Source organism: Ischnura elegans, chromosome 5 (assembly GCF_921293095.1).
Source record: "Ischnura elegans chromosome 5, ioIscEleg1.1, whole genome shotgun sequence".
NCBI classification, from domain to species: domain Eukaryota; kingdom Metazoa; phylum Arthropoda; class Insecta; order Odonata; family Coenagrionidae; genus Ischnura; species Ischnura elegans.
Window position 1 is genome coordinate 58,656,889 of NC_060250.1, and position 26,848 is coordinate 58,683,736.

Genomic DNA, 26,848 nt, shown 5'->3' on the forward strand with positions numbered 1-26,848 from the left:
TTTCATTAATTTGATCAACGACTGATTATTTCTTTCATCATTCATCACGTACCATAATTATATCTATCGCATGTGTGATACTAAATGTCGTAGAGCCATGAATTATGGCTTTTATAAAGCCAATAACTTGCGTAGGACATTGAAAACGTAAAAAATATTTGATTCCCTCTCTTATACTTGGTATAGTTCAATGTTGAAAAAAATATCAATTAACTTTTCTCAAATAATCTTTCTTAAAATGATCTAATATTTTCATTTTGTAATCTAGACACATACACATGCTATTTAAGCTAAAACAACAAAGATGGTTAATCCCGAAGGACAGAAATTTCACTTAGTTTATTCACAAGGGTAACTCATATCGATTCTCTCCTCAGCTTTTGTCATCGCCTATCCCACGCTAGCTTTGGAAAAAGGATGAGTACGTGAGGAATGGAACAGGTGGAAGGCGAGACTCTTAAAGTGTGTCTCGGAGCTAATGATAAGGTCAAGGAGTAGTTGACCCGGCGAGAGGATGACTCAATGGGTGTTTTGAGACGAGCTTGCAGAGGTGGATTGCAGCACCCGGGACGTGGGAGGCTTTCAAAGAATCGTGGGCGAAAGAGAAGGGGAATTATTTTGAGCGCAAAATAGAAGTATGTTGAACCAAAGGGAATCCAAATGAGTGGCTCGAAGACAAATTTATATTCCTGTCCTTATTATTCCATTCGACCCAGTAATGGATTTTCTCATGAGCTAAAGTCTCAGCCTAATCCCCCCAAATATTTCAATTTTTGAATTATCAGTTGATGACAAGTCACGTGACTGCCTTGTGCTTTGACAGGCTCTCTTTAGAAATGCGATACTTCACATTTTTACTATTAACTCTCTAGTGTGTTACACCACCGTTAAATATTGACAAGGTAGATTTCAATCCTCATTCAATTTATCGATGAAATTGCTCATCGTAGAAAATGACGAAGTGCTGATTAATCGATTTCTTATGTTCTACACCTTTAATTCATACACTCTGTTTCTCTTAAATATTATTCTGCGTTTATCTTAATCATAGCTTAAACTTTTTTATCATCACCTGCATTAACGACCTTTTATCTTTGGATTGTGTCAACTCCACCCTTATTCCAGCTACGGTGGGGGTGAGGTAAAGTCCTCACCTGTCAATCCGTAGGCCGTGGGCTCGAATCCCGTTTGGGTTGGTAGTCCCTACCAAGGGAATGGATGTTTGTGTTGTGTTTTGTTCATGCTGCATTCCCGTTGTAAATGTGCTGTCTTTATAATTCCATTAAATCCAGTGGTCTATTTTCTTAAGACCGGAAGTCTGAGGCTCAATTTGTCGATTTAAATGCTCACCACAGAGAATGTGAAAAAAGATTGATTGATTGCTTACGAACTACACTTTATATCCGTATAATCTGATTCCCTTGAAAGGTATATAGCATTTACCTTAATCCTAGCCTAAACCTATTTATTACCACCATAATAAACCACCGATCTTTAGTAAGAATTTTAACATCCACGCACACGCCTATACACCCTCTGACCACTCTATCTTTGTCCCTTTTGAGGGGCATCTCGTTCCCATTCAATATGAATTTATAATAAGATTACTCACCTCCCCATTTTTGTTTCTGGCATCGAGTGCTTATTCTATGCGACGACCTACCCGTGAAAGACATAATTTTCCCCTCCGTCTATTCACGTACATCACGACGATAAACAGTTTTCCGAAATGTATGTCTGTAAATTTTGCCCTTCCAATTTAATTCTCATATGTTTCCGCCATTAAAGGATGATTATCAATTTACAATATCAGAGACCCGTACAAGTAAGACAATCACAAATGGAAATAGCGATTTTTATTTGGAATAAAACTCAAGACACAGTGTCTAATGGCGGTCTGGTTTGGCCAAGTAATCATCGGAAAGCATTTTATGTGACCATTTTGTAAATATCTAAATTTTCACACAAACTAAGGTTCATTTAAAATTAAATACCCGCAGTACTACTAAAACGAAAATCAGCTGAGAGCGCGTTTACTGGATGATATTAAAAGGGCACATTTCAGACAAATTAGTAAAGAACCTTATTTAACACAATGAAATTTATCTTAAGCCCTCATTCAATAAAATCCATAATTTTATGCGCATAAAGTGTATTTTACGTGATAAAAAGCTAGCACATTATAAATCATTATAACACTGATAATTAATTACTCCATGACATTTTTTACGCGAAGCCAAATGCATGTCCTAGCATTGATAATATCTCTCATCTGATTCCTTATCCCACTTCCTATGATGACGGGTACCCTGTTCAACTTCTTCTTGCGGAAAATCCCAGGATGTGACATTCATTTAAACTTGGGAGATTTGCTAGAATCCATAAGCATCTGGTGCTCACGAATCTGGCCGAGGTTTTACCGTTTGCCTCTGACGTCAGAGTGCTCTTAAATATAATCGAGACGTTTTGTTGTGCTGATTATACGCGCACTTACGTTAAAAACCGTTTCTCTACCACCCCTCATCCACTCCCATTCAGACAAAAGGCCTGTTGACCCCACCGTCAACGTTTTCCGTAAGTAATTAAGCGAAATACTTCGACCCCGAAATGTATGCCAGTGATTGGAAGCCGCGATTCGGGTCCATCAAAAAAACTCAGGGTCAGTAGAGATGTGAAAGTATAAAATCAGCAGATCATACACTACCATTGGTCCGATAGAGCACTCGATAATGCTAGATAAAATGACCAAATAAATGAATTATAATACATAATAGTCTATAACCTCTTTAACTGATTCCATATGAAAACCTGACTTGGAAATTTTTCGGGCAGGAAATCGGTTGGAATGTAGAAATTAATTAAGTACCACAATCTTCTATGACATAATCATTTGATTTTACTGACTCAAAAAAAATAAAAACTTACCTATGAGCAGCTTCACAAGCGAAGTTAACTCAGAACAAATATTTCGACGCTACGAATTTTAATTCATTAGTTCCTGAATACAATGTTATATTAACAGTTAATATAGCCTCAAAGTTTAACCAGACTTATTCAATACGATACGATCACTGCAATAGAAGCAGCTCTAAGATATATTAATAATTCCGCACAAGACCTAGATTGCTTGAACAATTAAAAATGAATATCTGTAAGAGCGACACGCAGATCATCATATTAGAGCCTCTCTATATTTCCATGCCTGACAGGGATGATAAATTAAGTGAGATATTTTGCCGAAAGGATGGGTTTAAGATTTCGTTTTTTGCTCGAATAATAAAGCCTTTAATAAAATTAGAACTTGGAATGATCATTTCCTTATGATTGTTTTACAGCTGGTATCCTGACAATACATGCCACTCTCCTATTGAGGCAACTGGCGGAGTAATACTACGTAAATGTTGATGATGACTAATTGCTAATAGGACCGTTAGATATTAATATAAAAACGACCAAGAGATATTGTCAATTTCAATAAGCACGTTAGAAAGATAACATTTCAATTTGAAATTATTTTCGAAGGGCCGAATAAATTAGATAGCCGAGAACTACGCCTTTTTCTATCCCTTTTATATTCTGTTAAACACCTACGCAATCTTCAGAAAAAATGTGATCATACAGCCGAATGATATTAGGTATCAACAGGGCTTTTCATTCGAAAGATATTTAACAATTACGAATAAACAGTTGGACTTTGAAACTGATTGATTAAAAATCGATGTGGAAATAGCTGATTAATTCGATGCAGGAATGAAAAATCGCAGTGTCGACAAAAATGGGTCAAAACGAAATTAGCAGTCTTCTACAAGTGATACAAACAAACACGGGAATGCGGCGCACCGATCCTTCAAGTGAGTAATGTTACAGTAGAAATGGAACTGCGTCCTACTTTTTAAGGATTCGAACAACAGTAGGCATGCTTCAAGAGTTTTCAGTTGTTATGGGGACGGTAGCTGATTGAAAAAGTAATCACTAGCGTCATGAAGCACTGGTTTAAAAACTTTATTCCGATAACTTTTTCCTACCAAAACTTTTTCTCGAAAAAAAAAAACACCTATTAAGGTAGTTCACTAATCATCAAGAACGAGTTCGCTTTCCTCAATCATTTTTCACTTGTAAAACGAATGTAGAGGAATAATGGTGATTGAGAAGATAGAGTAACATAATCAAATAAAAACACCAGGTTAATTCTAGCATGCCGCCTTTAATAATCTTTAGTTGATAATCTTTAGTACTCACCACGAAGAAGAAATTAAAAGAGCTCAAGTGATAAATACTTCAGAGATTTTAAGTGTGAGAAAACAGCATCACTTAGACGATGAAATCTCTAAAATCTTTGCAGAAGACTCAACAAACTATCTTCTTAAACTTCAAGTAAAAAAACATTATACCTCACGTGACCACAACAAAAAACCTCTTGAGTGTAAGAGGCATGTGAAAGTGGACATATAACAAAAAGAGCAGCTGTAATAAGAGGAACACTTCATCTACCACGATAAGTGAATTATAATCTCAAGAAGAAAATTTCTCGACAGACAAAAATGAACGACCTAGGAAAGGTCTCCATTATTAAAAAAAAGAATTACAATAAGGATAAAAACCAAAACATTTACACAAATGTTATTTATAAGTACAATAGAAGGCAACGAGAATATAAAACCCAAGGAAGAATACTATGGGACCAGTACGAAGGCAAAACATAATCTATTTATATAAAAGAGGATATCTGTTTGTCTGTCCGCTATGCGTTTCCATACGGCTGCACGGATTGCGATCAAAGTTAGTACATAGGTGCTTCTCATGCTCCCAAACCTCGTAATATTACAAAACGGTTGTGTCTGATGTGTCCTTTGAGTTGTTTTACCATTACCGTTTGCTACGTCACATAATACAACTTGTGCGATTGGTCATCCTGCCGGGTAAGCTCAAAGAGGTAACATAATAATCCTATATGATCATGAAATCCAAGTTCCAAGTTTCCCACTCCTCTGGGTACTATCTTTCCCGAGCAAGGCCGGGTGACTTGCAAGTGGTATATAAAGCAAGATGGAAACAAAGGCATGGAGCAAAAGGCCCTGGTCAAACAAAATTCTGGGATTCAGGGATGAGTTAAATAGGAGTCACTCAGACTACATTCGAGCATTGTCTAGCTCCGCCTTGGGACCCATTAAAAATTCAGATTGATTTAGGGCAGCGCACGACACAACTCACACCGCGCAGGGAATTTCACGATCCATACCTTCCACTTTATTGCATTGGATAATCCGAAACGAAAATGGCCATCCTTTCGCCAGCAACGCGAGCACGAATATTACAAAAAGAGGATCCTCAAGTCGGCCTCTAAATGTGTTATCACCCACCGCGCGTTTGAACGTATTTACGAAAGTTGCCACTCGTGTCGCTGACGGACAAAGTGATCTGAGTTTCACGAGGAAATGCAGTATAATCAGGGGTATTAGTAGCCGAAATTTATAGACATGAAGGAGTGATCTATCAAAATTCATAAATTTTCAATGCTATTCCTCGAAATGACAAACATTGCATTGCCAAATATAGGGGAAAAAGTGGATCGCATTGCACTTATATCACCGAAATAAAAATAAATAAATAAAAATAAAATATTTTTGAAAACCTATTTAAATGCGATCGAAATGGTAACATAAATCACCCTTCCAGGTAATGGAATTGGGCCTCCTCTATGCAGTCCCCTTCCATCGGATCATCCGAACAAAAATGGTTCTCCTTTCATCCTCCCCTTGGTCGTTCATTTTTGTCAGCGGAGATATTTGTTGTTGTTGTTATATCTGGAGGTTATAATACACATATCCTGGGGGATGAAGGGTTTCTCTTGTTCTAGCTGCTCTCTTAGTTATGACTGCAATGCTATCATATGCCTCTTTCACTCATGAGAATTTTGGTGTGGTCACGTAGAGCATTATTTTTTTAAGTTTTGGAAAATCGTCTGTTGGGTCTTATGCAAAGATTTTAGAGCTTACATCGGCTAAACGAAGCATTTTAATGCCTTTCCTTACACCTGAAATCCCTGCAGTATTTATTGCTTGAGCTTTTTTTTATTTTTTCGCCGGAAACGCGAGTATTTATTTCGATTACAATCATGGGAGAGAGACGACGAGGAGCTTGAAACATAGATAGATAGATAGAGAGAGAGAAAGGGGAGTTAACATTTGCGAAAGTAAAGGGAGGATTGGACGAATGACGCCATTAAACATTTATGAGAGAAAGTGGAAAATAGGAACGGCTAAGGGCATTTGCTTTTAAGGCCAGAGCGGGAGGAAGAGAAAAGAAAAGCCCTTCTTAAACGACGCGCGACGATGATGGAACGGAGTGGTTAAAAAAAAAGAAGGAGAGTTTGCGAAACGTTCGAGAAGGATGACAAAAGGGTAGACGCATGGAGGGTGACCTAAGTGGGGGAAAAATGCGCTGGGCAATTGACTTTCCACGATAATGCCCACAGCCATGCGTACTTTTAAAAGCAGCTTCGTGGAAGAGGAATGGGAGGGGAGGCAAATAAATCGACTTAAACATTGAAATTTCCTTGACGGAGATAAAAGAATACACGCTGAAGACTTGAAGAAACAATAGCAGCAGTTTTATGAGACTTTCCTACGACTTCTTTGTGGGAGATTGAAAAATAAGGATGCATACTGGAGATACTATAAACAATGGCAGCAATATTTTGAGGTTCGAGGTTCGCTATTTATGTATCAAGACTATTAAATAAATCTTACTATATAAATCGACTTAAACGTTGTAATTTCCTTAACGGAGATAAATAATACATGCTGAAGACTTGCGGAAAAAATAGCAGCAGTTTCATGGGGTTTTCTTACAACTTTCTAGTGGGACATTAACGAACGAAGATGCATACTAGAGATATTAAAAACAATGGCAGCATTTTATGGGGTATTATTACGATTTTATAAAATTGAAGTTTACTATCATAAAACTCTCGAAAAATGAATCAAATTAAGTCAAAAGGAAATATAAAGCAAAAAACTTATCATCCTCCTAATCTTGAGTTAAATTCCTTTCCATGGGTAAAACATTAGTACTAAAGCTATTTATTCATGGATTTTATGCTTTTGCAATGCACATTTGAACGTTCATTCTTATTAAACTTTTATTTTGATTCTTAGATGATGATGTAGCATAGTTATTTTTCAAAAGAAAGATATGGTTACATGATTGTGATCTGCACTAAAAGGAAGTCAGCAAATTTAGTAACTAATATTATTCCATTAAATATAACCTAGAACAAGAATTCATCTACCATAGTCACATTTATTGTCTTACTATCATCGAAAATAATGTACTCCTCTTGAGTTTGACTGACTTTTGTCGACCGACTTGTCAAAGGGGAGACTCTCAAAATCATCTGTTTCTCCGGGAAGCTCTCTTGGAAAAATCCCCCTGTCTTCCCAATAGTTAGATTAGCTAATAGCTGATTGCTTCACAGAATATAGTATACCGAAGAGCACTTATCGCACCCTATTCATCAAAATACATGCCAGCTACATGCTATTTTTCGATCCACTGAAAACCTTACAGGCACTCGGCGATTCTCTAGTTCGTAACGTTTAGAAAATGCAGCAAAAATTCTTCTTAATATTCATCTTACAGATACTCAGCAATTTTCTTGTTCGTAACCTTTACAAAGGAAGGCAAAAATTCGTCTTTGAGTAATGTGTGGGAAATTGAGTAAAATTCAAAGCTGGACAATTATTTGAGCCGCCTTTTGTTGCTCACCTGATTGCGAACGCGGCGACGAGTATGATGAACAGCGGAATGAGGGTAGCGATGCACGCTAGCGCCACGGTCTGCATTTCGGAGAAACCTGAAATAAGAAAAGCACCAATTCAGTAAAAATGAGCAGATCACACCCGCAGGCCAAACACTAATGTTACTTGAATGATAAAATTATATTCTCCAAAGCAATACGTTAGCAACTGAAAGAATTACAACGCCTGGAATTAAAATTTACAAATTATTTTTACAGATATATTGTGTCACTGGCAGCCATCTTGATATTCACAAAGAACAAAGATTAGCTTTCAATTAAAAGTCTCAAAATTGAATAGTCAATTTAATAGGGGCACTGAATCCGTTAGGCCACTCTACAAACGCTACATATGAATAGGCTAACATATAGAGAGTTATCCTAATGTATTTTCATTGAAGGTAAACACTTGATAGCTGCAAAGCAATTAAGTTCCGAATGCAATTGCAGAAGAGTGCATCAGAAACAATCAGAGCAAAGTGTTTGGATATGACTATTTAAAGCTGTTTGTATTCACTTTAAAATGGCACTTCCCTGACAAAGGAGGCAGGAAAATTATACGATTCTTCCGTATTGATTGTGAGCCAACTTTCTTTTATCTCTGTCTAGGTTCCGTCCGATACAATAGGACTTGATTGGACTGAATACACGATGAGTGGTACTTTAAACTATTTCTACGCATGCTGTTCTCTATAGAATGTGGTAATGTTTCGTAAAGTAATAATTACTTTCCATGCCAAACTAACTGATGCAAATCTAATAATTAGGAATTCAAGCATTACCAATGACAGTTATTTGTGGAATTTATACTAATTACCCTACGAATAATGTGATTGCCTTGATAATTCAATTTAATTTAATTTTTTATTCATTTAATAACTTTCAGTTCACCTAACATGAAAACAAAGCTATAGGGTAAAATATTTTCACATTTAACCATAATTACGATCATAATACAAAAATAAATTAATACACTAATGGTAAAAATAATTACCAAAACAGTCAAGGCATATAGCATTCCGTACAAATTTATGATGTCGCTATTGTCGACGATATCTGTCCGCGAAACATTTCCTCAGGTAAGTTTATATTTAATATAATTGATAGTGTTTTGAAAGTGATACATATTCTATTGATAGGCGCATTCATACAATAATTTGTATTAACGCTTCTTATTTAGAATCTCCTTTCTAGACTTACTTTTTTGTGGGTACTAAAAAGTTCAATTCCCCCACCAATTCTATATGATGACTTTTTATTACCCCAGACACTAATTTTTCACGGATGGGAGTTCGTGTCCGAATCCTCCGTGCACGAGGGCTCGAGAATATCGTCGCTGGAGATTCACGAGAGAAGCATATGTGGATTGCGTGCTCGCTTCTGACAGCATTACGAATGCTATTCCAAGAGCTCCATATTTTAGCCTTTCACGCGCCGACCACCTTTCCATAATGGCCTGAGCCAATTACACTTATTAAACGAGCTGCAATTCCAACTTCTCAACATACGTCAGCAGGAGTCTCATCCTACTACAGACATGATTTGAGAGCAGGGAGTAGAATTGTACTTTGCTTCCATTAGGATTATTTCCTTACGCGGGTAAATTGTTTGCCGTTCTACCTAATAACAGCAGTTATTTAATGGCTTCCCCATTAAAAAATTGAAATTCGAAGTCGACGACTCTTTTTATTACTGCTCTGAGACTGATAGATGAAACTGTGGTTAATATGAAACTGCCATTACATCTATTAATTTTTCCTTTCGTTTAGTCCTCGAACCCTCGCGAGGCCTCTCACTCATGCCGAGACTTTGATTTACAATTTCAACCAAATAATTCAAAGTATTTTATTCATTCAGCAATTCTATATACTCAACGCGTTTACCCTTAAAGTCTTTCTTTCTTTGCTTTAGAAGATATAATTATCTCCATATTCTTGTGACTGTGGAAGTATTTTTCTATCAAGAGGTAATAAAAATAAGTTATAGGGAAACTACGAAGTTGACTTTACCGGGAATAAATTTTATGCGGATGCTTATCCAGGTCAAATATTGTGCTCTATAGATATACAACCACATATTATTTCTGAAAAACTATAAAAAAATAATTTTCATGTGCTAAGTATTTACCATTTCCCTCAACCGCAGCGATTTACTCTGTGCTTTTATCGGCCAATAGGAGATTCATTTCGTAAAGTGCTCTCTGATGGCACCAATAAACTACACAAGTAAATGAATATTAATGAATTTAACGCTAAGTTAAATCTTTAATTATTATTTTGAACAAAATAATTTTATTAAGCAATTGCCGCGGCATCTTTATTTACCTTCGAGGAAATAGTTATGGTAAGATAATGTCATAAATGATACAAGCTACATAAGTTTCGAAGTTGTAAAATGATCTTTGTGATGCGAATTAAAATGACTTGAAAATATAAATTAAACTGTTTATGAATGCTGTGGCTGTCATCAAAGCTTCCACATTGGTGATCAAATATCTTCATTAAAATATGTATTTGCCCTCCAATACATATTTTAAACATTTCAGACTAAGCCGCATTTTGAAACTTTTCACCAATTGAGAAGAAAAATTGAAAATATAACCGGTTCTTTTGAGGTCCCTATGAATGCCTACCGCAGGCAAAATACACTGCGGATAATCAACCAGTCTTTAAGTCCGATAAGAAATAAAATATGTACACAGAAAATAAGCTACGATAATATGGAATCTGTTGTTTAACTCACCGTTGTCCTCCGTCTCTTCGTCCAGAAAGTGATCCGTCACGTTGACACTGGAACTATTCCCAGGGGGCGAGGCCCCGCCGGCACCTGCGGCACCGGCCGCCGCGGCTGCTGCATCCACCCCCGCGGACGTCACCGACGCCGACGACAGAGGGGGCAGGGTGGCGGTCGCAGCGGGGACCGTGGCCGCCGAGGGGTCGAACACTGCCTCCGTCGTCGGAGGAGGAAGGCTGGGGAGGAGGGACGCCGCCATGTCGGGAGCCGCGGCCCCGGCGCCGGCCGCCACGCCATCGAGGGCCCCCTGGGCCTCCCTTGCCACCCTCAGGTGCATCGCTTGGCCGCCGCCTCCACCACCACTCGACACCGCCTCATGCCAGGGACCCCAAAGGGTGGCGGCCTCGCGCCGGGCCGCTGTGCGCGGGAGAGGCATAACACAACATGATGGTCACTATGGAGCACGCCATCAAAGACAAAAAAAACGATTGGTGTTCACAGTATCCAGGAACAGTCTCAAAGAGCTCAATCACGAGGAATTAAGGACGTTATATTTTAGTGAATAGCACACGTTTGAGATAAAACTGTTTCTTTTTCAACTCCACTGAAAAATGGTATCCTTTTATATCCAAACCTGTGTATCCTCAAGGGTTTCAACTGTTTATAATCCCGGATCACTATGTTTTCTTGTGTTTGTATCCTCCCCTTCTCGTCTCACTTCACCCGAAACAGTCCACTTTCCCTCTGAAGAAACAAAAAGCCTCGGAATATCTTCAGGGTCACTCTCTTCTGGGAAACACAATGGGTTTTGAGGGGGACGAGAGAGAGTGTGGGGTCATGGGGGAAAATGAACTCTGGGGGAAGGGGGGCAGAAAAATAAACGCGGGAGAGAAGAGCACGGAAGGGGTCAGGTGGAGAATAAATAAGGAGGGCGAAATATGAGAGAGAAAATGAGGGACTCTTTTCTGTTCTTCCCAATCCTCTTTACACTCCTCTCCGCCTTCCACAATACTCTCTTCTTATATATTATTTTCCTCGACGATCACAAGGAATGGGGACTCTCACATATATGTAAACATACACTCCCTTCCCATATCTCCGTCCGGAGAGTTAGGTACCCTTCCTACCCTGTACCCTTTTCCGCACGCCTCGTCCTTTTCCCTTCACTTTCACTCCCAGCGAACCCTCACGAAACCCACTCACCAACCTCCTTCCACTCCTCCCTTCAAAGGGTGCAAGCCCTCTCTCTCTCAAGAGAGAGAAAAAAATAGCCTTTCTTTCACGCACGCCTCCGCCAACCCGCCCTCTACGTCATAAAACCAGCTTCTGGCACTCGTTGTGGCTCGGTTGAGGCATTCCACGCGGGAAGAGAAGTTCACTCTCAGTCTCGTATCCTTGGAACCCCTCGTTTCCTCTCCCCTCCAGTCCCTTAATACCGTAACGGGGACAAACCCTGACTCCCAGAGGGGAACGAAAGGGTTGGAACCCCTCCCTCTTGCTTCGGCTGCAAGGGATTCCCCGCTTCTCGGCGTCGACCCACGGTTCGGCTTGTTTTTCTCTACTTCCCCAGCTTCAGTGGGGCAATGGGATCTACACGGGTTCGGAGGTTCGTAAATAGGAGGCGTGGCAGGACTACAGCGGCTGAAAGCTAAGCTTTCCACGGTTCAAGAAGTTAGGTAGAGGATGAGCAGTAGTGATGGTGGAGACTGAATTAATTGGTGGAGAGATGAAATGCGTAGCCGTGGGCGATGTACTTTAAGAAGTGCGGGCCGCAGTACTTCAGTCCTCAGATGGTCACTCAGGTCGGCATTGGCTCCCGAAAAATCCTGAGGGGGAAAACAAATGAACATCAATTTTTTTATCGTTGCATCAAGATAAAATTCACGAAAAAATCACAAAAAATCGTTTAATCATTCGCAAAGAGCGGCAATGAAGAATGTTACGCTAACAGAAGACCACGGCTGTATTCAATTTCTAAACACGCATTATTAACACAGGAAAATAACACAGGAAATCGTTAAAATGCAACTTTGCCCACGTCTTCCGGTTTTTACTTGAATACTCTACGTGCGCTAATATTGCTTCAGTTCCTGGCGTGTTTGGAAATATAATCCAGATCAGGAAATAGCGTTGAATGATTAGCAAAATAGAACATATGAACTTGCATAGAAATACCGTCAAAATATTTATACACATAAAAGTTAAAACCATAAATTTAAATGAAGTGCTACAAATGAATATATAAACCACAAATTATGTATAAAATAAAAACAATAATGAGAGATGATACTTATTTCGACGCAATGAGGGTCCCGTAATTCTCCAAATTGCCATAAGCCTGTCCCTTTTTAATATATTTATTTATCTTATTCACTCCCAAAACTGCACATTGAGGCCTTTAAATCGAGGATTTCAACAGTTAACAATAGGCAATCAAACAAATTGATGTCCTGGATAGGGAGAACTTGTCTAGGCGAGACTCGAACCCGAAACCTACGGTATGGTAGGCGACGACTTAACCCCATCGCCACTTCAGAAAACGCATTTTTAAATTCTGGTGCCCATAAAGCCAATTATCTGCTATACGTGCCGACGTCAATAGGCTGTCGGATAAAATTAATTACTGTATGAACCGGAGATATGAAACAGTATTGGTCAATACAGTCTTTCCCACAATCAATGCTACTCCTGAATATTTTCCTGCATTCTGATAAAAAAAAGACGCGGGACGTCAACTCCAGCTAAGAGGATAAAAGGAATGAGGCCAGGAGGGCAATTGCAGCGCATTTTCCCCTTCATTTATTAGAACAGACGAATTCAAGCCCACATATCATTTACCGAATGAAATGAGGTTTCACTAATGATATTTGTGATTCAGGTCTACATCTCTTTCCTACCTAAGCGAGGGAACGTATGCACCAGTCAAGCTCCTTCTGAACATTTTAAATGAGGTAGCCAAATAAAAAAATATGGAAACTGATGCATATATGCTTTAATTAAAATTTCACCGTAAGTCCCTAACCGTGGAAGAAGACCATTAAGAGCTGAAAATATGGTGGAATGATAAACACGAATGATATTTTTGCAACTGAACGCATTTTTAAGCACTGAAGCGTTTGTGGCTAAGGAATGGAGGCTAAGGGAATTTCCCTGCCATTTAGATTTCAATCGCTAAAGCTTAATGAAGCGGCAGTTATTACAGATACAAACATAATGAGGCAAAATTCTAAGAATGAACTTTTGTGATCGAATCGTATGCAGTTTACCAATATTACGGAGTACTTACCAAACGAATTTGCAACAATAGAGAGATTACGGCTAATGCACGCATCCACTTCTCGTAAAAGGACTGTCTTGCTGACTTTAACCGCACTTGAGACCATCGTGGTTATATTCTTGATAAAAGCAGAAAAATAAATAAAAGATTTCAAAAGAGCTTTAATTAAGGCAATAAATATCACGTTATCATAATAAGCTAATTTAATTTCCTTGGTATTTGATAGGGTTTATTTAAGGAATTAAAATCGGCAATGGAAAAGAAAAAAATGCCACGCAAGAGGTCCTCAACAAAAAGTATTGCAGGAAAAATGGCGTAAAGCTTTCAAATGGTGTTATCGTTTAAAACATTGATAAGAGAAAATTCAATCCCCATTGGTGGTATATGTATAACAAAGGTCTACTTTACCTTTCTCCCTAGCTGAGTCAATTGAGCAGTCACTGCTGAGGCAATTCATAAAAAAGCGTCATCAAAATAGTCAACAACCGCAATCCGTATTTTTGAGCTTCTCCTTCCTGAAGAAAGTATGCATCAGCATCTCTTGTAGGTCTAATGATTACAGTGATTTATTTTGGAAATCGCATTTTTGTGCTCCCCCAAATCATTAGAATAGTTTGCACTCCACATTCCTCAACGTTAATTTACTAGGCCTAAGATGTCGAGACCATAAAGGATAATTGAAAGTTAAAAATATTTTTGAAATAACTCAAACATAGGGGTTGTGTTTGAATCTTTCAAGAACGGTTCCGATGCATAATAATACCGAGCGTTCATTATTCTTAAATTAATACTTCGGAGTTACGATGTTACTTTTTGGAGAGGTTAGATAGTCATAATGTTAGGGAAAACTTAGTAATTACCATAGAAATTTCATTTTCCTATTTTCAATTTCATTCACTCCCGACGCTTCCTTCCCCTTTCATGCATTCCCTGCGATACACTAAATATGTGAAAACGAGGCACTGAACATTAATACGAGGGGTGTTCAAAAAATATGTCAAATGACGTCATGAAACAAAGCTTACTTAATTCAGAAGGTAAATTTCTTAATCTCTTTCAAAGTACTCTCCTCTCCAAACCACACACACAAAACACACTCCACAGCTGGACGATGTTGCCACTTCTGCAAATTGTCTTGGAACGTATCTTTTGTGATTTTCAACAATTCCCTCCTCGCATTTCGATACCTTTACAGCACAAACGTTCAAAGATCGCCCACCGAATCAAATCCGCTCATCTAGTACTACTATATCTAGGGCTCTTAGATGTAGTACTACCAGATGTAATACTACATCTAGGGCTCCTAAATGAGCGGATTTGATTCGGTGGGCGATTGTTGAGCGTTTGTGCAGTGGAGGTTTCGATTTGCATAAATTCCCGAAATCGTCCGTAATCTTCTTCCTTTCAAAGATTTTTCGATTCGGGGAACAATAAAACGTCACAGGGAGCGAAATCAGATATGTAGTGTGGCTGGGGAAGACTAGCTGCAGAGTATTTAGCCAAAATATAAATAGCTCCGAGGACTTAATGTGATGGGCCTTTTTTGTCTTCCGTCGTCAGGCGCATCGCAAATTTAGTGGCATCACGATCCTACGAGGTGAGTTCAATAATTAATGCAGCGCATTTTTTTCACGGCCAATTTTGGTTGAAAAAACTTGGCATTCCTTGTGGAGCATCTTCAAACGTTTCCGCTTCGTATAATATGGTTGCATCGACTTCCAATGCTTGATTGCGCCATACGGAGCTGTTAAAATTAGGGATGATAAGTGAAACGAAACGAAAATGTTTCGTTTTGACCCGGAGGGAAATTAAAATACGAGGCCTAGGTTAAGTTTCGTTCCCGCACGAAATTAAAATCACCAAGGAGTTTAGTTTCGACCCGGGACGAAACTTTACTCCCGGGAACGAAACTAAATTAATCGAAAATCCGCTGTTCATAGTTAGGATTCGATCCCAGAAGTTGAGTGGAGGGGGATAAGAGGGAATAGTTTTGACCCATTACGTTTGACATACGTGTATAGACGTTAAAACATCGACCTTCAAAATTGAATGGCCAGTTTGCGTTCACCGTTCTCCTGCAAGTGGTAAAAATATGAGTGCTACATGCACCTAATGGCGGTAGACCGAACCTCTACTTAATTCAATCATACTTCGTACTCGGTGTGTGGGTCGAAACTAAACCGTTCGAAGGTGAAGCACGTGGTCCCTCCGGTGCGAAACATTATCTGCGTTTCGTTTCGTCCCAGAGCTTTAGTTTATTTTCGATCCGAAGTTGTTTTTAACTCCGATTTGGTTAAGACCCTGAGTTAACCTCCTAGGGTTTAAATCTATTGCGTTTCGTTACTACATTTCGCTTCCGGAAACGAAACTATTGACATTTTACTGGTTTTGATTTTCGTTTAGTTTCTATCGCCATCTCTGGTTAAAATGGCGTCTGTAACGGAGGTGCGTTCCGAACAACTGTCAGTGGTTGAGTCTCTTTTGGCAGAAAACCAGGGTACCTCAGATATTCATAGGCGCTTGCAGTATATCTAAAGTGACCTGATCACGAATATTACAAAAGAGGATCCTGAAGTCGGCCTCTTAATGTGTTGTCACGCACCGCGCATTGAAATGGGTTTCCAAAAGTCGCCACTCGCGTCGCTGACGGACAATTTGATCCGATTTTTACGTGGAAATAAGGTATAATTAGGGGTGTTTACCGAAATTTATGCACATAATTATGTGATCTATGAAATTCATAACTTCCCAATGCGATATCTCGCAATTAAAAAAATTGTCTGGTAAAATATTGATAAAAAGTGGATCCCATTACACTCATCACCGCGCCGCGGACATTTTGAAAACCGATTAAAATGCGACCGAGGTGGCAACAGAAATCAGCCTTCTATGGGATTAAATTGGGCCTCCTCTATGCAGTCCCCTTGCATCTGGTAGTGGACAAAATAACAGTTGTCGTTGTTAAAAAGCCGTTGGGCCCTGCGTATTTCATCATCGCCGCTACAGGGATGATGACGAAGTTATTGATGCAGGACGACGTCATCCCTGACATCGACCAGTGGAATGATACCGTGCTGGCATGCAGGCCCTCCCTACAAGGTGCCCTCAAGCCGTAGCATTGAATGGAGTTTACGTTGAAAAATAGCGTTGTGTAGCTAAAAGATTGAGAAATAGCATGGTGTATTTGAATGCTGAATACAACAGCCCCTGTTTCAGAAAACAAATGAAAAATAAATGCGTTGCATTACTTATTGAACTACCCTCTTATTTCAATTTTTAGTCAGAATCTTATGTCATAATTCAACAAGTATCACAGTCTTCATCAAGGTTTTTGATCGTCAGAGGTCGATTATCCCGGACCAGAGTGTTGATTTTTTTCGACGCATGAATCAGATGATATTAAAGAGCCTCCATGACGCTCATCGTCCTTAATCGACTGACGGGTATCTTTCTATAGTATATACCACTGAAAAATTGTCGCACGGTTCGTATCAACGTCGCCTTAAGCTGTTTTGATCATATTAAAAGTTATACTGCAGATTTTTCTCGTTTTTCGGCAAATTTGTCAGGAGCTCTTCGCTCATCCATTTCTCTTATAGTTTAATCCGACAAACCAAAAAAAAAAACACATTTATCAAACAACGTCGTAGCGAGGCAACCAATAGTGATAATTAAAATTATAAAGCTGGCACGGCACCAGGTGGATTTGACTGGGTCCGCGCAATTCGAAAGGTCTACGTGTATTTTTTAAGAGCCCTCTTATTCCACAGAGTTATGAAACGGGCAGCGCTGTTTAAAATGAAAATTTCTGTGCAAAATATAAAGTTTGGTCTTTCATTATGAATGTGTTCCTTTTACAAAAAATAGCCGAATCCTTCGTACCTATCCGAAAGAATTTATCTCGAACAGCTCAAGCACACACACCCCTGCTAGCGGTTTCACGACGTGGCCTTGAGTATCCTGATTCTACTGAACTCTGGGAACCCTGATTGCTAGGCTCAAGAGCTTCCTCGGGGTGCCTCTCGCATTTCCACTCGTTTGCAGTGTCTGAGTCCCACAGAAAACCCCTTCCAGCACCCGACCCACAAACCTCAAGCCCCCAATCCCAGCCACTCGCATCACCCGCGGCTCTGGAGCTATCCGATTACTCCCTTATCCATTATCCTCTCTTCCAACCCTCCCCCACCCCCAAAAGCGCTCACCGTGACACATTCAGCCCAACAATTTCGAGACTCCGCCCCTGCCATTTTTCAACGCGGCCAAAATAGAAAAGAGGAAGGCTTTCCTCCTAAACGGACTCATTGCCACAAGGACACATCCGAGCAAATACCGACTCGCAACGTATGACAAGGAAAATTTCATGAAATATGAATAAATCCTGTGCAAATATGCAATATTTTTGTTGCATGCAACATGAATTAACAGTCTGATGGCTTAAGGTCATACTGGTAGCAATGATATACATTATTGTTGAATAAGCAAACCTTTTATTTATCACTATTAGAGGCGAAACTCACTTCAAAGCTCAGTCGGCCGCACAAAATTGAAATAAAGTTCTGAAGTTGATACAAATTTGGTCAACCTGGGTAGGATTATTATAACACTTAATTTATTGCTTGAAATTGGTTGAGTGAATTAAATTAACGTAGAAACAAGAAATTACGACTATTGAACTTGCGAGAAACTATTTGTTAACAACATGACAATCGATGACGAAAACCATGGAGAAGGGTGCTAAGGAGCATAAAAAGGTGAAAGAATTTAGATGGATACAAATATTTTACCAAGCTATACAACATAAGTAAGTTGAAATAGAATTGGGACGGATTTAGTCACATTAATATTAAATTAAATACATATGCATCACTTATGTGCGCCGGGCTCATAATGTTTATGTAATCAAGACAGTAATTTCTCTTTCTCGAAAAAACTTCCTGCAACAACGGGAGAGCAACGACGTGCGTAAAAAAAAATCTGCATATATCCGCACTGAATCGGCAACTACCCAACGATTTCATAACTTAGAAGTGGTGATATGAATTTTGCTCTCGTAATCCCCTCAACGTGTTCCCTTTGCAAAAACACAGTTGGCAAGGCCATGGCATAGCACAGAAGTTACGTACGCAATGGAAAGAACGATCCCCCAATAAAAACCATGAGATAAGAACTTGGGGCAGGTCAAAATAAAGATCCGCAGGCTCAAAAGCTAAAGAAGTCTAATAAGTGATTAATTTATACAATTTTAGGCACCATAAGAATACACCAACACATTTAATTCACACAATTTTCAATCATAACAGCCCCCCCAAATTTTCCAATTTTTCTAAAATTGTAATGAAAGTTACAATGAGGAATCATGTTTTTCTAAACACAAAAAACGATGAAATTTTTATAACTACCGGCTCACCGCCAAATTATTGTACCCAATTTTCCCTCGTTCAAAACGCCGTTCAGGCAAAAATTGAGCACTAATAATGAGTCTAATATTGAGTTGAGTCTAATAATGCTGTAAGATGGTAAGAAATTGAAGACGTTTTCATTCGTATAAGCATTTTAATTATTCTCGATTCTTATGTCCTCCTCTTTTTTTCAGCCTTTCTCTAGCACTCAACACTCCTTAAGCTTAAAAAATTAGCTTAATCGCAGACCCAATCAGACTCGGTAGTTTCCCGATCTACGCCTTTCCATCCGAACAGAGGAGCATCCTAATGTAATTTGGGATGGAATAGGGCGGTGGCAGTGTTCAAGTGGCCCTTAATTTGTCCCCGTTGGAGCCATCGGCGCGTTAGCCGGAAAAGAGGAAAGAATATACTGATCAAAGTGGGATGGATCACTTGATCGAAATGACCGGGATAGACTGCTACCTTTTAATCCATGCCATTCTCTTACTAGATCCGCCTTAACTAGTCATCATATCGGTGATATTTCCGATGATCACTACATTTTCAGTCTTTAAATACGATTATGAGACAAATGTGATCATTTTTATCTCGGAAAAAAGGCAAAATTTCCGGTTCAAATCTCTGCGTTAAGATTACCTGGGCGTGATTATATCCGAAAGACTGAAAAGCCGAAATTTGGGATATTTAATTACACTCTATGCTAAATTGGTGAATCCAGTAAAAACCCAATTCAACCCTTTGGATTTTTTCTAATGAGAACGAAAACCTTACTGAATTTTTCATCATCATCACCGGTCAACAATCCTAAGATTTTCAATTTCAATTGTTTTGACGCAGTTATCCACTAAAACTGTAAAATATAGAAACTATACCCAGTATATGCTAAAATTTCTAAAGGCTACAATGTGGTAGCAACAGTAATAACTTAGAAAAATGCATTCATAACAATAATAGCAATAATAAAAGAGTAATTTTAGGGCCAGTTTAATTCCTAATTATTTTCCAGCATAGTCAAAAAGTGCAAAGAAAATAATATTGATAATTAATTAATCAAAATAATATAAATCATTCGAGATGAAGATATTAAACATGGATTAATTCTAAAAACATTTTTCGACTGGGGAGATATTTCTTCAAGGAAATGTTATTGTTCAAAACGCAGGCGATAAATTACTCCGTAATTACCTTCCACCCGGAAAGCAAAACTCAGCATTCTTACGAACAGTGGACCGTGAACTGGAAACCAATATTTAAGCCAAAAACAGCTTTTTCCACATTTTGTCATGGTTAAAAATCGTTACTCAAGACGTTTGCAGTTTCTGTACGGTAAAAATGTGTTCCTCAAGATTTCCAAGCTCACTTGGAATCTAACCAAATGCACAGCCCATTAAATGGCTAGGAAATCGGTGATCTATCGAATGGATACTTCAATGCCCTGTTTTTGTTGGAAAACGAAATATACCAGTGTATTTCATTGTATTACGATTGCATGAATGTAAGACAAAATTTATATTAATGGCTTTGGTTTCCTCTATTTTCTTAACCGATGGCCGATAAACATTGAAGCAAAAAGCAATTCATCCATTGTTTAATAGACGCGAGTGGTTGAAAGGCATCCATTTGGGAAATTTGGTTGCATGTTCGTCTAAAGAGGGGGAATTTTAAAAGGTTTTTATACCAGAAATGAGAGATACTTTTTCAAATACTCAGATATTAATGGCCCAAATATTTACTGAGATATTACTTAAATAAGAAACCGTTTCCCCAAACTAACGCGAATAAACATACAAAATACATGCGCACGACAGTAAGTTAGCGTTATATTCCTATGATACCACCTAATGATATTTTTTTATTTTTTATTTTTCCGGACTAACTGCCGAAGCTTGTTCAGTTATTATTATTATTATTATTATTGTATAAGTTACAATTTGGCAACTGGCCAGGTGGTATATACAAAAAAGAAAAAAACAACATCCCCACAAAGTCACATATCAACTAGACAGTTGTACAAATTTTAAAATTTAATTAGAATTTCTAAAAAATTAAATACTTTTTCAGCTTTTTCTTAAATATTTTTACATTATTAGGAAAGGGCTCAAATAACTCTGCAGGCAATCTGTTCCAATCTTCAATTGTTTTATTCAGGTATGAATATTTTTTAACATTGGTCCTCTGCGCCCGGCATTTGATTTTGACCTGATGATCAAATATAGATATTTTTTATCAACTCGCTATTTAAAGTAAATTAATTTTAGCAGTTTTTCGAATCCGCGTCTCACTTTAAATTAATTTTGTGCATAAACTCATAAGCTTATCGTATGATCGGTAATGCAAGACTTATTCTTTTGAAGCAGCTATAGAATCCAAAAAAACTCGATGAGAATATTCCATGGTGACACCTTTTAAGATGCATAAAAAAGTATTCTAGTTAGATCTTGTCATTTTATAAAACATAAGACAACATTTGGTAAATATTTCATCAAGAGGAGCTTCGAAAAATTATAAGTATATTCATGGAAGTATTATATAGACTAAAACACTAGTTACCGTTGTACGAATTCTTTTATCTGGTAGCACTAATAAATGCAATGTGTAACTCTCTCCAGCTCCTTCTCCTTACCTCAGAAATAGCTCTCGAATATGAGAGGGTAGCTGTGTCAGAATTTCATTATAAACCCCCTCAGATGGACACATTGACTGATGGGTGCATTCTAAACCACTTCCACAACGAGCCAGTTCATTAATACACAAATAAGAATGCTATTTAGATCTTATTATTTTAGAAAATATAAGAGAGTATTCTCTTAAGATTGTATCAAAAAGAACTCGAAAAAAATATAATTGTTTCATGGAAGTATTATAGATATAAAATACCAGCAACGGTTATATGAAATCTATTTTTGGTATCATCCTTATGGCTGCAATAAAAGCAATGAGTAGCTTTCTCGAGCTTCTTCACCTCAGGTCAGAAATAGCTCTCGAATGTAAGCGAGTAAGAGTTTCAAAATTTCATTGTACACCCCCTCAGACGGACACATTGAGTGATGGGTGCATTCTAAACTACTTCCACAACGTGCCCGTTCATAAATGCATAAATAAAAATGCTATTTAGATCTTATCATTTTAGAGAATATAAGACTATATTCTATAAAGATTACATCAAAAAGAACATGAAAAATCATAAATTTTTCATGGAAGTACTATAGAGACAAAAACGATAGTAACGGCTCTATGAAATCTATTTACGGTATCATTCTTCTGGCTGTAATAAAGGCAACATGTAGGTTTCTCCATCTCCTTCGCACCAGCTTAGAATAAGCTCTCGAATATGAGCGAATAATAGTGTCGGGAATTCATTTTACACGCATTGACTGATGGTTGCATTCTAAATTCCTTCCACAACGAGCCAGTTCATTAATCCAATCTGGTTTACTCTCGTTTCGTCTTCGAATCCTCCCCGGTGCTTCCCAACTTGCCATTTCGGTGACAATCGCGGATAAGAGGATCCCCTTTCTCAGTATCAATTTAGCCTCTTAATGAAGCCATTTCCGAAATGAACCGCGACTCTTTTGCACCGCACCAAAAATCCTCTCTCTCTCCAACCTTTCCAACCATCCACCCCCGTTGCAGCAAAGGCGTTCGAGGCCATCGCACCGTGAGCAAAGCCGCACGGCGGTGTCGGCAACCAAATGAGTACATGCACACACAGATTCCCGCTAATAACGGAACGAATCGAGTTATCCGGGAGAGAGAGTGGAAGAAAAATGTTTTCCTGCGAGGAGGGAACAAAAGCAGCGTGGCGGAATGAAATGAACTCTTTTCCCCAGACACAATCCCCCTCCCTTATTGCGAGCTCTCCATCGCTTTTCGACCACGCGTCGGGTACTAACGTTTTCACGGGAACGACTTTGGGTTTTACCTTAAAGTTCACCGAAACAAGTAAAGCCACGTTGATATAAAAATGGTGCGACGGCATTGAGAATTTGGGAGCATCATTTATAGAAAATATTTCCGATAAGATAGGACGCGAAAAAACTATTTTTGATTAAACGCCATCCAGGACATACATTGCATGACGTAAAGAGTGTACTTAATATAACTGATGTTTCGATTTTTATTGATCCTCACAAATTATGGAAACAAATGCATAAAATCACCGATAGACCCCGGCAAGTAACGCTGCATAAGTAGCTACAGTGACAGTTTAGCATACCTTAGCAATATGATTAAACTCACTTTTAAAATTATTCTTTCTCATTAATTTTTCACCAGAAAATGAAGACCAGCTTCATTTGTAGGTGGTGAACAAGACAATAGATCAGCGCTAAATATGGGAGTAATTCTTAATTATTCTCGAGTTAAAGTTTTGATGATATAACCAAATCTAGCTAGCTTTGGATTTGGGTATATCATCAACACCTTAACTCAAGAATAATTAATAATTACTCCCATCTTTAGCGTTGATCTTTTGCCTTGTTGGCCACCAATGACTGAATCTGGTCTCCATTTTCTGATGAAAAATGAATGAGTAGACCAGATAGCTACTGGTGAATGGGACCAAGACAAGCCTACGTTTTACTTTTCCCATGATGAACGAAAGAATATATTCAACACACGCAATATTCCAAACTTTACTCTAGTAAATATTGGAAAGCAAAGCATATTAACTATCTCATTGGGTATCTCAGCTAGGCATCAGCATACTAGGTTCACTCTACACCCTTGATTCCCCGCTTGCTTATCCGCATATCTGCTGAGGCATTCCAGACACACCGATATTTCTCGTTAGCGTGAGCATCAACTTCGTTGTCATCTCCCATCTACCTGTTTCCGTACTTTTTGTCTCTCTCTCCATCCGTGGTCGTCTCCTCTCCGTCATCGCATACTAAGAAGCCTTCCCTTCATTTCTCACGCCCAACCTCCAACATCAAAGTGACTCTAATCCTCTTCCTCAACTCTCATCAGTGTCTAGCCTATCCGTATCCGCGAGCCAAAATCTCATTAGCCCATCCATCCAATTCCCTTACGTCAACCCACTGGCTGAGGACTGGTCCCCTGCAATCAGGCCAGCGTCTTCGAATTGGCTCGACCGTCGAATTCCAACTGCTAGCCAGTAAGCTCCAGGGCATGACTTCCTCACAGGCATGCGTCTTCCTGCGTGACAAATATTGGACGGCGAGCAATTACCCTGGACTGTTACGTTAGGATGGTCCCCATTTTTAAATTTTTCGAATTTCTTTTGGAACGCCCCTCAGATTTGTTCCATTTGGTGAGAAAATAATCTTGAAATTATTTTTTTAATCGGATATCCGGAAAACGTGCCGCATTGCACGTTAAGTTTCGAATTTTCGGTATTTTTGGGCATTTTTCGGACATAACTGAAGATGATGTCCCTCTCGGATTATCCCATCACTTTTCTGTTTTTACAACGACTCTTTAGACATTTGTAGCGTATATCCTCAATTATATTTCATTTCTGTACTTTGGTTCCCAGGATATTGCACCAAGAAAAGCCCACCACCAACCAGCCCAGGCAGACATTTTTGGTGGCTTGCGGGTTGCATATTAGGGGAGGTTTTTTTTTTCTTTTTAAGTTGTAATAGCGCGAAAAATTTGCAAATGTATGGACAAAGAAAAAAATATGAAATATATTAGAATAAATCGAATGTCTCGATGGAATCTGGAATACATTGGGTTACTTTTTAGAGTAATCGAGGATTGTCCGAGCTGATGAACCATAACAAGGCTTAGGATCGCATGCAGCAGTAAAATAAAATAACCTAACTGCCGGCCTCGATGGTGGCGAGAAAAGACCTCTCCTGTCAATTCAGAGGTGACGGGCTCGATTCCTTCCTAGTTAGGTAGCTCATACCCAGGGCATGGTCGTTCGTGAACGTAGAAATGTTTAAAATGTTGAAAACCTCGATGTAAAAGGCCAAAATGTGTCGTAGTCGGTGATATGGGAATTAATAAAATAAAAAATAAGAAAATAATGTTAAAACAAGCATTTCATACTCAACAAACAAACAATTGATAGCGGAATCAGTCCGTTTCAAAAAATAATTTTCAACTTTTTTCCTTCTTCATATGCCAGTGCGCTAAAAATTGGTAACCTTTTACAAAAAAAAATGCAACTAAAGACACTGAAAAAACAAAATTTGCAGTTTGGCCCTAGTATTAAAAGTATTGATAACTGCTTCGAGGAGAAACGCAGGTATGTGGGTTTTAATTAAGATCAAATGAAATAGTTTTAGATCAAGATCACTGCAACAAAATGGGAGATTCTTACAAAGAAAAAATTATTATTGAAGTGTTCTACCAATTAAGGTTGGTTTCCATAGAGTACTTAAGAAGCATTATCTCAGCCTCCCCTTACTTCATGTACTTCCCTCTTCAACTCACAGTAAAGTCTAATCCCTTTCATTCTATCTAAAAAAAGGGGGACCGGGTTGGTGTGGTGGCTAGAGTGTTGGCTTCCCACCCTGTGGGCTCAGGTTCAAAGTCCGGCGGTGTCAGAGAGTTTTCAGAGACTGCCCAATCCCTGCTTGAATATTGTGTGGATGACATTTCAAGGACAACACTCCGTCCGTCGGATGGGACGTTAAGCCGTTGTCCCGTTGGCGCTTTCCGTTAAGAGCAGGCTAATGCCGACGCCGGGTTTCTTTTCACCCTTCCATATCCTTTCCTCTTGGTGAAAATGACGTCAAATGACGGTAAGTTAACCCTATCTAACCCATAGCTGCTTCTAGTATAAGTTCAATTTCCAGGCTCCTCGTTTTAAAAACGTGAAAAAGTTTTACTCAATCATAACTATTGCGGCGGCTACATATTTCGTCTTTATACTTCACAACACAAAGGAACACTTGGTTTAAATCTTTCCTAAATAGAGCTGAAAATTTATACATTATGAATATTACTTAGAAGCAACATTGGCTTATAATGCGTTAAAGGAGCAACCGTGAATTTATTTTAAATCCTATTTGGCCCTTTGGAGGGGGAATCCAATTCCAAAAATCCAACCTGACTCCATGACAACCTGAGAGACGAACAAAGTGGTTGGACCACGTGATCTCGCACACGTTGAGGGAACCTCCCCGACTGGGTGCCTGCCCTCCCTGCAGCACCAGGACGGGCGACGGACGTGCCTCGGACAGCGGCAGCAGCAGTGACCCCGCGCGCAAGCACCGCCCTCCGCACTTCTCCGCGCCCCGCCAATCACGGAGCCCGGGACGTGTGCGGCCGCTCAACGCGGCGAGTCAACCCTCTCGGAGATGCGTGGAAGAGGGAAGGGCAACTCCACCTTCTCTCTCTCTCTCCTCTGATCGATACGCCCCGCGGTCGGGCAACATCCGCGCGCCCGCAGGCCACCGCTCCCCCGCGCCTCCTCGCGACCCCCCACAGCACGCAGTCTCCATCAATCCGCTCCTCCTGCGGCACGCTCGCTTCGGGTTACATTCGAGAGAGCGTGTTAGTGCCATTCAGTTAGCAGCCGAAAGTGAATGAATGGAACGTTCAAACAGTTCAAACTCAGCATTTTAGCGATGTGGGAGATGAGGTAAAACTTAAACCTAGGTACTCTAAAGTATTTTAGATTTCCTTTTAGTTTGGGAGATGAGGTAAAGTGAGGTATAACCT

General features: G+C 39.2%; 1 protein-coding gene across 1 annotated transcript in view; it reads right to left on the reverse strand.

Annotated features, from left to right (window-relative positions):
• Positions 1-26,848, reverse strand: part of LOC124158937 — a 346,015-nt gene that overhangs the window by 251,256 nt on the left and 67,911 nt on the right. Inside the window, exons 2-3 of the mRNA XM_046534369.1 lie at positions 10,541-12,357; positions 7,768-7,855 (exon numbers count right to left, since the gene is read on the reverse strand). Of these exons, the coding sequence (XP_046390325.1) occupies positions 7,768-7,855; positions 10,541-10,967 (515 nt within the window). The 5' untranslated portion in view covers positions 10,968-12,357. The remainder of the gene's footprint in view (positions 1-7,767; positions 7,856-10,540; positions 12,358-26,848) is intronic.